Raw genomic sequence first — 13,209 nt, 5'->3', positions numbered from 1 at the left:
TGGGAACAAAACTTATATATATAAATATATATATTGTGTTTGAGTCATTTATTAAGCATTGTGACAGACTCTTCTGATTTGGAATAAAAGTGATTTGTCATGGAACTGTGTGTGTGTGTGTAAACATGATGTGTCTTGCTTTTTGTTTCTTTCATTCATCTTCACTTTTTAGCCTGGAGATAGGTGCATGCATGCATGTATTAGGTTTTGGAAGCTTATGAAGTTTTTTTGGAAAAACAAAATTTAATTAATTATTATAAGATAGGAATCTTATCTTAGTTTAGGATATATAGCTTGAGTGGCTCTCTTTAAGATTGAAATTATTCAATCGTTTAAAACTATTTATAATTATGTCAGTTAACTTATATATGTAGAGATTACCTGACTCTCAATTGGTGTCCAGAATAAAAGATGACAAAAGAAAAAAAATGATAGTTCAAACCAATCAGAAAATATGTATTGCTTGGGAAATTGAACGTGTAGCTTCTTCCTTTTCTTCTCATTTTTGGCATAGAGGTTGGTATTTTTTTAAAAAAATATTAATAGCCATAGGAAAAATATGTAGTTATAAATAATTAAATACAGATGCATTGAAAAGGTGAAACGGACAAAAAATATGAAACAAATACAAAGAAAGACGTGTGTATATATTACAATAGAAAAGCGAAACCAACGCAAATATTGAAATCTGCATTATTTCCTTTTATTAAGTATGATGATGAATGTCTAAAAATTTCTTGATTTTATTTTCATTTATTAGGAGAAATTTTTGTTTTATGTGAGTTGGTGAGTCTCCTTAATTTAAATGAAGTGAGGTTGCTTTAATAATTTGTATACAATTAATTTAACCATCCCTCTACATCTTAATAATAAGGGAGATGATCAATAAAAATATAGAAAGTATATTACATCAATATTATGAGTAAATTTAACCAACCAATTAGCACATTTATTGATTTCAAGGTATCATATTATACATGATCATGACTAATATTTCAATTATTATTTTTTGCAAGGAGGTCTCCAATTTTCTTATTTATCATGTTGTTAGGCACAAGTTATCCTATATATATTGTTATCTATGTTAATCATATTGACAACTTCTACAACATTGGATGCAATCACAATTTTATGAAAACCACAATTCCAACAAATTTTAAGACCTTCAAGAATAAGTATAGCCTCACTTTATGATTGATATAACGATCCACATTTAGATGAACCAATTAACCTTTGAGGGAGCCCAACTATATATCGATAATTGTTAAGAAATCATTTTTAATTCTAAAGACACCAAGATATGTTCCGCAGCTTGTGGAGGGCTCATTAGGGATGACAAGAGTAATTGAATTAAATGTTTCACTAAAAACTTAGTTACCAACACATCACAATTGCTGAGCTTATCGGGATTCTAGAAGGCCTAATCATTTGTTGGAATGCTAAAGTTCCTAGACTTAATATTTGTACCAACTCAATGGAGGCCATATCACTCATTAATGGCAACCTAATTAGGCTCATTTGCTTTTAACTATCATCAAAAGCATTAAAAATCTCATCATGAGGAACTGGAAGGTCACCCTAGATCATGTCTATAGAGAAACAAATCGTTGTGCCTATCTCCTAACTCATAAGGCCTCTAGCGATCACTTTGATACTACGTTACTTGATGACGCTCCTAATGATTGTAGAAGCATTTTGATTTTTGACATGACCTGATTTGATCCTTTTGCACGATATTTTATCGTGACCTTGTATTGAAAAAAAAGACACCAAGATATTGGGTAAATATCCTTTTCAGAAATATCTCCTCATTGTAAATTTTCTTGAGTTATGATTAGCATTTCTAACAAAGATTATTCCTGTTGGTAAGAATATGATTCATACCCTATAATAAGGTGTAGATTTAAACACTATTGTTAGTTAATATCTGGGTTCGATTTTATTGATAGATAATTGTAAGCACATTTGTACATATACCTTAAGTGGTAGAGTCTTCCTTGGTCCTAATTTGTGATCCAAAGAGAGAAGAAATCATAAACATAGAATGTTTAACCAAAGGCAAAAGAAAAGGAGTGAAAGGAAGAGCTTTGATCTATGGGGAAACCCAAGAATGCATAATTCATAGAGTGTAGTAAAGCTGTGCTTCCCTTTAGTTTTAGTTCAATCAAAGACTCATGAGTGTTATGCAGAAGGCATGCATATGAACCAATTAATGAATGGATTAAAAATTCCAAAGTTTTGAAGACAAATGTCACAAATTTTCACTTTCTTTTCCCAGATTTTCAACCCACCAAAGCAACAAGCACTGGCCCACCTTTGATCTCTTTTCCTTAGTCCCAGTAGACGCCATTTTACACTCATTTCTTCCTGCTTTTTTTTTTTTAAATGTCAAGATGCATTCAAGATATTCATGTTTATTGGTATTCATTTATCATATTAGACAATTCTTTATACTACTAAAACACTACACACACTCCATTAATATTTTAACTTTGTCTTCTATTTTTATACCAAATCTGGTAATTTTGAAGAGTACTTATACATTGGCAAGAAACCAAAAGAAAAACATATATCTTTTGGCCAAATAAAATAAACTAGATGGAGCTTATGTATCATATGAAATTTAATGAATGAATATCACTATTTAAGACTCGTGTAATTTAAGTAAAAGTTAAATACAATTTAAGATAATATTTTATTTTATGAGATATATGTATAAATTATAAAAAGGAATTTCATATATAATATTAACAAAATTTAAAAAAAAAATGTAGTTTGCCCTAAATTAAAATATCATGACATATTATCATTTGACATTGATCTCACACCACAAGGATTGATCACATCACACTTGCCTAATTTTGGAGCGAACATGAACATGGGGTAACATGCACTACGCAAACAAACCCATCTTTTATTTTTCCCTTTAGTCACTCTCAAGATTGCAATAACCATTTTAGAAAAGCATATACACTATATATATAGCCATGGCCACCCCACATAATGTCTATGTCACACTCTTCACACTTCATCACTTTCTCTCACTTTCTCTTTAGTTGCCTTCTCTCTTTCAGGATCTCTCTGGTTCAGCAGCCATGGATTGGTTCTCATGGCTTTCAAAAACAAGCCTTGACCCCTCTCTGGTCTATGAATATGGCGTCGTTTTTGCTCACAATGAGCTTGAACAAGAAGACATAGTTTACTTCAACCATGAGTTTCTTCAGAGCATGGGAATCTCCATAGCCAAGCACAGGCTTGAAATTCTCAAGCTTGCAAAGAAGGAAAAGCCCAGAAGCTCAAATCCAGTAGTGTCAAGGCTCATAGGGACGATCAAGAAGACCAAGAAGTGTTTATCCAATTACATTCATTCTCTGATTCATAGAGAAAAATCTGCCCTTGTGGTGGTCCCTACTAAGCCAACAAGTGATCAGGAAACAAGGTGGAAGAGTAGTATGGTGAAGAGAAGCAGAAGTAAGAAGCTGATAGTGAATAGTAATTATAAGCAAGAGAGGCTTCTTCTCACTAATGGAAATTCTGCAGTAGTTCCTACTTTACCTGTTCTTGATGGGTTTTCAATTTCTAGCCCAAAGGTGAAGAATTTGCAGAAGGAAATGAAAAAGGCTGACGAAGATGATGATGGTGATGGTGATGGGTATTGGTCAGCTGCTCTTGAAGAGATCAGGTGGGATGCTATGTTTCAGGATCTAAAGCCAAACTGAAATCAAGTTTCTTTCCTTTTCCTTTTTCTTTGGGATTTTCCATATCAGCAGAGAGATTTGAGTTCATTTCTCTCTCTCACTCACTCTCACTCTCTCTTTTGCTCTAGTGGTCAGATAGGTAACTTTAGCATCTGTCTGATTCTGTAACTAAATTGTGTCTCTTTTGCTTTTGCATGTTCAACAGTGGAAAATTTGCCGTAAGATTTGGATGATTTCCAAAGTTTATAGTTCCAGGAACAAATGAAACAGTTTGGATTAGCTTTTTGCTTGAATTATTATTTCATTGTGATTGTAAACATATTTGCAGAGTATATTTACTGTTTAGTGCTTCTTTATCATTCACATCTTACAATTCTGGAATAGACACTGGAGGATTGGGATTACATAAATGGTAAGAGACATTGAACAACCTTACTTTTTTAATTTAATGAAATTTTAGTACTTTTCAAAATTGCAGAAACATTCTGATATGTCAGACAGATACAGAAGCGTAAATGCTAAGAATAAATTTGCTTGTGAATGTGAGAATACGTTAACAATTGTAAACAGGGTCTCATTTTTTTGGGTCAATAATATGTTGCTGAGCATTAAAGTGTAGCTTCAGCTTTCAGATTCAAATTACCACTACAGAAACATACCTTATTTCTAAGAAAAGTCAGATTAAATGTGGCAACACAGTTCATAGAAAATTGCAGTCTAAATTAACTGCTCAACTAGTCAACAAAGAAAAGGCACTCTACATGCTTTTGTATCTTCTCTTATATCAAGTCTTCTTTTCCAAGATCTGAGTTGAAAGGTTGCATGAGCAAGAAAGTAAATGGTTTGCTTTATGACCTATAAATAAAGTAAATACCATGAATAGTAATATATGATAGTATAACTATCTATAAATCAAGAGCTTATAGCTCAAGAGACATTCCAGAATCAAAGTGTGTGTGACCCCGGTAATCTGGGAAAAAGGGAAATGACATTAAAGGATCAAAATATTGAATTAAATTTAAATAAAGATCAAATAATTTGGAAATCTGAAATGAGAATCAAAGGTCCTTATATAAATATTGAATTGGTTTAAAATGTTGCTACTCTCATTCCATGAATTTCAAGCACCAAAATGAGAATTTGCAAGTGAAATTTATTAATTTGTAAAGGGACACCCCTTCTAGTGATTTGTACCCTCATACTCTTAATTGCAGCCCTCAAAACAATAATTAACAAGTAAAATTCATTAATCTGTAAAGAAAAACAATTTTTGAGTAATAGTATACTTGACAAGTTTTTTTTATATATATAAATTAGCGAATGTCACTTGCAAATTTGTTTGGAGGGCTCCAAATCATGAAATGGGAGCAGCAAACTTTTAAACCAATTCACTAAACAACCTTTGGTGCTTATTTTTTCATTTTTTAAGTATTTTAATCCTTCATTATTTAAGTTTAATTCAATTTTTGTCCTTTAATGCAATTCCCCTTTCTTAAAAAATTGAAATTTATGAGAGGAATGGTGCTGAGGAGGAAGAGAATCCATTTTGTACACCTGGGCTCAAATAGATTAGTCCACTTGCTCTAATTTAATGGGTTCAATCAAAGCCCCATGGAGACAATGAAGGAAAGCTCCATTCTTTCTAAAGGCAAAAGAGAAGTTTATACCACCAAAAAAAAAAAAAAAAAAAGAGAGAGAAGTTTATACCCAAAAAAAAAAAAACAGAGAGAGAGAAGTTAGTCACAACACAATCTCAATTTTTTTTTTTTAAAAAAATGTATACATGCTAAGAAAATATGGAAACTTAGTTTATGAATAAAAATGATTTTCTTTTCAATTCTTCCCTCAATTAAATGTCACTACTGGAAAGTGCATTCTTTTTAAGACAGGTGATTTTGATCCTCTATAAGAGTTATGTTTAGCAAAAAATCTTTAATTACACCTATAGCAATGAGAAATAAAAGAGATTGAAATCTTATGCCTATAATTAAAATAAATCTTAACTAGCTTTTATGTTTAAGAAACATAGCAAAAATTCATAAAGAATTCAATTCAAATCCTGAGGTAAGATCACAAATTTGTCATTTTTCTCGATTAATTTAATAAGGTTTCAATTTTGTTTCTCTGTGTTTCCCATGGATTCTGTTTCAGTCTAACTCCAAAAAATTATGGAGAAATCAAAGATGACGGAATAACAACGGCCTCTAATTAAAAACTAGGAGTACTAATTAATAACTTTTTTAAAACAAAATTTTGACCAAATCAATGCTCGTTTAGATTTGTTTTCCTTTTTTGAATTTAAAATCATCTTGAAATGATTATAAATCGCAACGTATTAAATATAAATTAATTTATCACCAATTCAATTTTAGTTTTTCCCCGTTTTTTTCTTCTTTTTTTTTAGCCTAATTCAATTCCTTCATTTTAAAAAGGCTAAATCATACACTACTCTCTTGAACTTTGAACTATATACATATAACTTTCTTAATTTTTGAAGCTGTACAATGAACTCCCTCAACTCTTATATGTATGTAAATAACTTTGTATGATTAATTTTATATATTAATTATTTACACATAACTTAAAATTTAGGAAGGTTATCCATATATAAATCAAAGTTTGAGTGGCTCAAATGCACACAAAAATAAAATTTAAGTGGTATATAATTAATGGTTAGATGTTATTTGTATAAACTTGAAAGTTCAATGAAGTTTATTATTAAGTTTCAAAAGTTAAAAAGATTACTAATATATAGTTTAAAGTTTACGGGAATTTTGTATAATTTAGTTTTTGTTAAAAACAAAATATTATGAAGAAATCAAAAGATCTCAGAGTAATACCTCTCTATAGTCAACGGTTTTTTCAATTAACAAGCACTAATTAATCTTGTTGAAATTTTTTTGAGAAAATTCATATTCTATAAGATTTACCTTCCCTTTTATTTTGCAATAACTAAAATCGTAACAGCATATCGCAACAACATAAATAATTACGGGATTAAAAGATTCCAAAGGGTTTGAAAATCTTGGCATGCAAATATAAAAATCAAGATCAAGATATTCATGAACATTCATTCCCATTTCCTCTATTGGTTTGTGCTACATCAAAAACTATGACTTCTAAAATTAGTGATGAAAATGGGTTGATTTCTCAAGATCAGTCTGAAGATAATAAGAAGACTAATGAGCGAAGTTCAACTATTATTAAGTGGGAAGCACCAATAGGGAATTGGATAAAAATAAATACAAGCTGTGCCTTTTCTGATGAACAAGGAATTGCATCAATATGTTTTGCAGTGAGAGATTCAAATGCATGGCTTTTGGATGGATGGAATTGTAGGCTCAACGTTGAGTCACCTTTGCAAGCTGAGATTAAAGTTATGGAATCTGCAATAAGCTATGCGATCGAGAATGAACTTGATGAGGTAATTTTTGAATCGGATAATGAAATTTTGATTGATTCTATTATTAAAGAAAAGACCCCACCTGAATGGGGTTGTGATACATTGCTTGAAAATATTCAAGCTTTGAGAATAATATTAGGAATCATAAATTTCTTTGGCTTCCCAAAGAAGCAAATTTGGTAGCTGATTGGATGGCTAAGGTTTCTTTAAATGAGCCACGTCATGTGGATTGGATCCTCGGTCCTCCCAGTTTTGTGCAAGATCTTATAATGAAGGATTACTTAGAGATTGCTCAAAGATTAAGAAGATGAATGATTAGTTGTTTTTATGTTTTCTTTTGCAGTTTTATTTTTTGGAACTCTTTTACGTTCTTGGTTTGTTTTCATGATGTCTCCTTTTGCTATTTTGTTGTTTGAGACCCTACTTCTTTGTTTCATATTTTTATTCAGTAATGAAATCTCTTATTCGAGTAAGAAAAATAGATTTGAAAATCACAATATTAAGATGAGATTACAAGATTGAAGAATCTATCAACCTAGTACTTTGAATATATTTTTATTTTGAATATACTTATTTTTATCTTCTGAGAGAAAATATATTTATTAAATTATATATATTTAATAGAAATAAAATTATAAATTTATTTAATTTTTAAATAGATTTAATGAATTTTAAGACTTTTTTTTTGTTACAGTGAATTGAAATCCAATGAGTAGAAGAGACTGCATTGAAGTTGTAGACTGAAAACTTGAGAGCAACGATCATAATCATGTACTAATTCAAGAATCCTTAATTGCCAACGTAAATTCTCAGCATCTTTCCCAGAAAATTTTACTCCCTCGTCTTACAATATACTGATATACTCACTTCCTTCCCACTTATATATAAAATATTTTTAATTAAATTCTTCATATTAATAAAATTTTATTATTTAGTTAAAATTATAATAATTTTTTAATTTTGTCCCCAATAATATCACAATTAATATTATGATATTGGTGGATATAATATACAATAATATTTCTTTCATTTTTTAAGACAAAAGCAAAATTGTTTAAATATTAAAAAATATCATGACACCTTTTATATTTAGTGACAAAATAATTTATAAAAAATATCTTATATATAAGAATGAAGGGAGCAAACCATTTTCTAAAAGTATCTCTTGATTCAAAATATAAAGTATTGAGTAAATTTTATTTTTTTATATTTATACCCTTGCTTTAATGAAATTAATGTAGTTAATGAGAGCAGTTTAAATATTTCATTCAAAAACATAAATAAAAAGGCATAGACATTTTTTTAAAAAAAATTAAGACATTAATAAACTTCTTTTAGATTTGGAGAGAGCAAGTCTTAAATTGTTGTAAATGCTATATTTATCACAAATGATAAACAACCGAGAAATCAAAGGCCCACCTAAATACAATTCCAAATTCCAACATAAAATAGCATCAACGAATTCTTCGGTTCCCCCGGATTTATCTGGCCAAAATGTAGAGCAAAATTTTTAAGATTTTAGAAAACTTCTCCCACAAAATTACCTGGTCCGCGGCACCATATTTACTTGTGTAATACCTAGTGACCATGTCAGATGATTATATATATATATATATATATTAATTGCAATGAAATGGTAGAAGAAAGAAACAAGAAATAAAAAAAAAGTCTATTTTAAAAATAAAATTATTAAAATAATGATACATAATATTTTAAAACTATTTTACAATCATTAAAATCTCAGGATTACAAGATTCAAATTGATGCAAAAATCACAATAATAAATATCTAAATGGCGGTTGCAAGCATGAAGAATCATCTATTAACTTGTTAAATTTGAACATATTATATAAGATATATGTATATATGTTTTCTTAAAACATTTTTAATCAAATCTCACCTTAATAAAATAATTATTTATTTTAAATTAATTTTATTTTTTTCAAATATTTATATTAAAATAAATATAAAACATATTTTACATTAAAATAAATATAAAATAACTTATTAAATAAAACAATTATACTTTAAAAAATTTATATTATATTTTAAATATTCAATCTTAGTGCATTTTTAACAACGGGAATATATATCTTACCTTTTTCTCTTGATTTTTTCCTCTTTTTAACTCCTAGTTCCTGTTGCAATTAAGCAATGGACTGCATTGAAATGATCAATTTTAGAACAACCAGCGAGTTAGATGAAGGATTTAAAACTTCGAAGCAACAGCCAAGATCAATTAATTCAAGTTGCAAGAATCCTCATTGCGAACGTAAATTTTCAACATCTTCCCAAAAGAAATAAATAAATAAATCTTCAGCTGCTTCCGAATTCTGTATTTGTCACTTAAATTATGGACAGAAACCACAGATCCAACTAAATAAAATAACAAATTCGACCATCAAATTCAAATAGTAGCATCAACGAATTCTTCAGATCCGAGTATCAATGGTTGAAAGAAAAATTTATTCACAACAATCCCCATATTTACAAATAGTTCTATCATATCACCACTTCCAAAATTGTTACTCTTAATTCAGTGTTGTTGATCCGAAGAACAGAGTAATTACTAATCTTCCGAAAGAAGATAAAGAGTCAGCCAAGGGATGTATCCGGAAACAGAAGCACTACTCGACTTCAACATAGGACATCATCCAGAGTCGGCTCCGCCTTGGTTGAAAGCCTTCTCGTCGTCGTAGCTGATGCGACGAAGGTCTAATTAGAGTGGTCAGTGTCCTCTTCACCAATTCACCCTCCACACCGCCGATTCTCACCAGAGAGTTCTTCATAGCCGATCGCCGAAGATTCAGACTCGTACTCGAGGATTGAAGACCAGGCGACGCCGCTCGATTCTTCTGCTGTTCGGCCAGACGCTTGTGGTAGGCGCATCGGAACGAGCCAGGGTGCGTTGTAGGGGCACACATACACATTCTCTTGTTACTCGACACCGCATTGTTCGTCTGCTTCGTCACCGACATCGACCGTCGTGGAGAAGTCGACCTATCGATAGAGAATGTCATGGAGGTTGACGTTGACGGCGTCGACGGCGAAGGCGAAGATGAAGACGGAGGCCGCAATCGACTGCCAATAAGGCTGAGGTGCGTGGGTGACGATGAGCGCGTCAAGAAAGTAGACGACCGTGGAGCGAAACTCGAAGACGACGAAGCAAACGCCGACGAAGAAGAACGCGACATCGTCGTTTTGTTTCTCGAAGGTGGAGACGCTACGCAACCAGAAGAAGCCATCCTTTAAGAGAGAGAGTGAACGTTGAAGGAGATGAGGAGAGAGAAAGAGCAGAAGCACAGTTTTCGGGAGTCAGTTGCGCAAACGGTTTTCAAGTGAAGGCAGGTTTATATAGGGAGACAGGGAAGAAGAAGGAAGGTAAGGGCATAAATGTAATTTCAGAATGGTTCCGAGGGCGGTTACTTCTCGTTGAGGTAAGTGAGAGAAGGACTGAGTGGTTGTTAATGTAGAAACAGAGGGTGGGAATGGTTTCGCTTTCCAGCGTCATAATCTATGGGTGGGAACAGGAAACTTCCTTAGTGCACGCGCCTGATCAAAAGAAAGTGCATCTCACATTCGGATTATAATAATTATACGAAAAATAAATTATTTAACCCTATGCTTAAGTTGATTACAAGCCGGTCTCTTCACTTTATAACTTGAATATAACTTATTTCTTATAGTTTAATTTAATTATAATTTTGTTTCTAAATTTTATCTCATTATATATCAATTTATATAATTTTAATTATTTAAAATATTAGTCAAATTAATAATAATTTTACTTTTTCTATCTCAATTTATAAAATAATTTTGAAGGTTTTTTAATATTTTAAAATATAAAATAATTTGATAAAAATAAATTTTGATTAAATATATTTTTCAATATTGTTACCATTTTTTTCTTATTATTAATGTTTATATTATGTAAAAGGTATTTTTAAAAAATTTTTATTTTTATTTTAAAAGATAAGATTGTAACGTATATTTAATAAATTTTTATTATATATTATAAATTAAAATGAGGAGAATGTTTTTTAAAATATAAGGATTAATATTTTAAATATATAAAATTATAAAAATTAATTTATGCTAATTTTTAACAAATTAAAATTATAGAATTAAATAATTAATTTTTTAATAATAATATTATACCGTATGTTTGAGAAATTATAATGTGAATCTTAGTATTGGGAGTGTGGGATTGATACGCGTGTGGTGAGAGTGGGGAAAGCATGACCGGAGAGGATCTTAATTTGGCGCCTTGGTTAATGCACTTTGAGGGTTTGCCACGCAAATGATTGATTTTCTACGCATTCGACATGCATATTGACTGCTGACAGTGATGTTCATTGGTTTTATGGATATTAATTAATTAGATATGATTTTAGATTTTATTCTTTTATCGTTAAATCTTGATAACAATCCTAAAATTTTAAAACTAATTTTAATTTAAATAAATTAATCATTAATCATGTGACAATTTTTTTATTTATTCCCGCATGAATGGAGATTATTTTTTGGTTGCAATTTGGGGGGCTAAAAATTATTATTAAATACTCTTGAATTTTAGAGGATTGTCATTTGATTGCAATATACTTATAAATGAACTTGTGATTTTCTTACTAAAAAATAGTATAATCCATAAGCATATTTGTCATACTTCAAAACTTAATGGGTTCAAATTTTTCTGCCACCAGTATAAGAATCTCATTAACGAGTAATTTATAAAATTTTGAGTACAGTTATAAGCACCTTTTTAAGGTAATGAGACTAGCCTTGACTTTGATTAATACCAAACTCAGCTCACCATAAAATTAATAGTAATTGTATATTAATATTAAAATACATTTGCACAAAATCATTCAAATGTCACTGGTACAAAAATTATCTTTTAATCCTAATAAAATTTACCTTTTTAAATTGGTTATTTTGAAACTAGTTTAGATATGGACAGTTTAAAAAAATTGAATTTCTTAAACTAATTATATACCCAGTCTAAAGTTACATTTTTTAAATAAAATTGGTAATCACCTCCTGTAAAAAAATGCCCCTATTATTTTATCTTAACATTAATCCTCATATAGATATTATAATAAATGATAAATTTCATAATTCTAATAATTAAATAATTAAATATGCACATTGGACAAAAAATGAAGTGAGTATACAATTTTTTTGGTATAGTACATATTTTTAATTAAATAAAAATATACATAGATTAAAAAAACTCAATATATAAATATAATTAAAAAAAGAGTAAAAGCAAAGGAGAACAAAGCACGCAGTTTTTCCCAAACATTGGGCGGTGGACGGCCCCTCGTTTGGATTTATTGTGGGCTGTCATTTCCATCTTTTTATTGTTAATAATAATATTTTTTTTATTTAAAACAATATAAAAAAGTAACAGATTTTTGTTCAATGTGATGGGCCATTTAGTTTATTCAATAAACGGTGACGTAACGTGCCGTCCCCAGATTCTGAGCATTCGACATGCGGTGCCACGTGTACTTTCTTGTTTGGCTACATCTGGATTCTGCTCCCCAGCTGGGTCTATTCTTTATTTTAATAAGATGCTAATTATCTGCTAAATGCCCAACTGGTGACTTTCTTTGAATTATTCTGTTAGTCTTCGGGAAGGGAAAATAACAGCCAGAAATTTTTTTTTAAAAATAAAGTTAAAATTTTAAAAAGAATTATTTTTTAAGATTAAAATTATTATTAAATTTTATACATTTTTAATATTCTTGTGCCAATTGCAATCCTTTTCAAGATATCACTCTTTGAATTCATACTCCCTTAAACAAATTTTAAAATTTTTTCTTAATTTAAGATAAAATTAGAGTAATTAATTTTTTAAATTTACCCCTTGATAATTTATTATTGTTTGAATTTCTAAATAATAATTTATTATTGTTATTAATTACAAGAAGGGCGAGATTATAAAGTTACACACACACATATAATAATTTTAAAGATATAATTATCATTTATTAACAAGTGTGAAGTTGTTAAAAAACATACTCTATTTGTTTAAAAATGAAAGGTATTTTTTAAGGAATTGGATGTTAAAAAATATAAAATATTTTTAGTTTTTAAGATATA

General features: G+C 29.7%; 2 protein-coding genes across 2 annotated transcripts; one reads left to right on the top strand and one right to left on the bottom strand.

The window, feature by feature from the left end:
• Positions 1-3,008: 3,008 nt before the first annotated feature.
• LOC129289483 (uncharacterized) lies at positions 3,009-4,017 on the top strand. The gene has a single exon (XM_054926252.1). It carries the CDS (start codon positions 3,096-3,098, stop codon positions 3,717-3,719), a length of 624 nt encoding a protein of 207 aa, XP_054782227.1. The 5' UTR covers positions 3,009-3,095; the 3' UTR covers positions 3,720-4,017.
• Positions 4,018-9,374: 5,357 nt separating this feature from the next.
• LOC129289624 (uncharacterized) lies at positions 9,375-10,529 on the bottom strand. The gene has a single exon (XM_054926424.1). The coding sequence runs from the start codon at positions 10,344-10,346 to the stop codon at positions 9,729-9,731; it is 618 nt and encodes a 205-aa protein (XP_054782399.1). The 5' UTR covers positions 10,347-10,529; the 3' UTR covers positions 9,375-9,728.
• Between the last annotated feature and the right edge of the window lie 2,680 nt (positions 10,530-13,209).

This window comes from Prosopis cineraria, unplaced genomic scaffold (assembly GCF_029017545.1).
Source record: "Prosopis cineraria cultivar Desert tree isolate PC_DT_omini unplaced genomic scaffold, ASM2901754v1 PC12, whole genome shotgun sequence".
NCBI lineage: Eukaryota > Viridiplantae > Streptophyta > Magnoliopsida > Fabales > Fabaceae > Prosopis > Prosopis cineraria.
The sequence above is the reverse complement of the archived record's forward strand: the minus strand, read 5'-3'. Positions and strand labels throughout refer to the sequence as shown.

What these genes read in the sequence shown, in the direction of transcription:
- LOC129289483 (XM_054926252.1), top strand. Translation starts at nt 3,096, where the DNA reads ATGGATTGGTTCTCATGGCTTTCAAAAACAAGCCTTGACCCCTCTCTG.
- LOC129289624 (XM_054926424.1), bottom strand. Translation starts at nt 10,346, where the DNA reads ATGGCTTCTTCTGGTTGCGTAGCGTCTCCACCTTCGAGAAACAAAACG.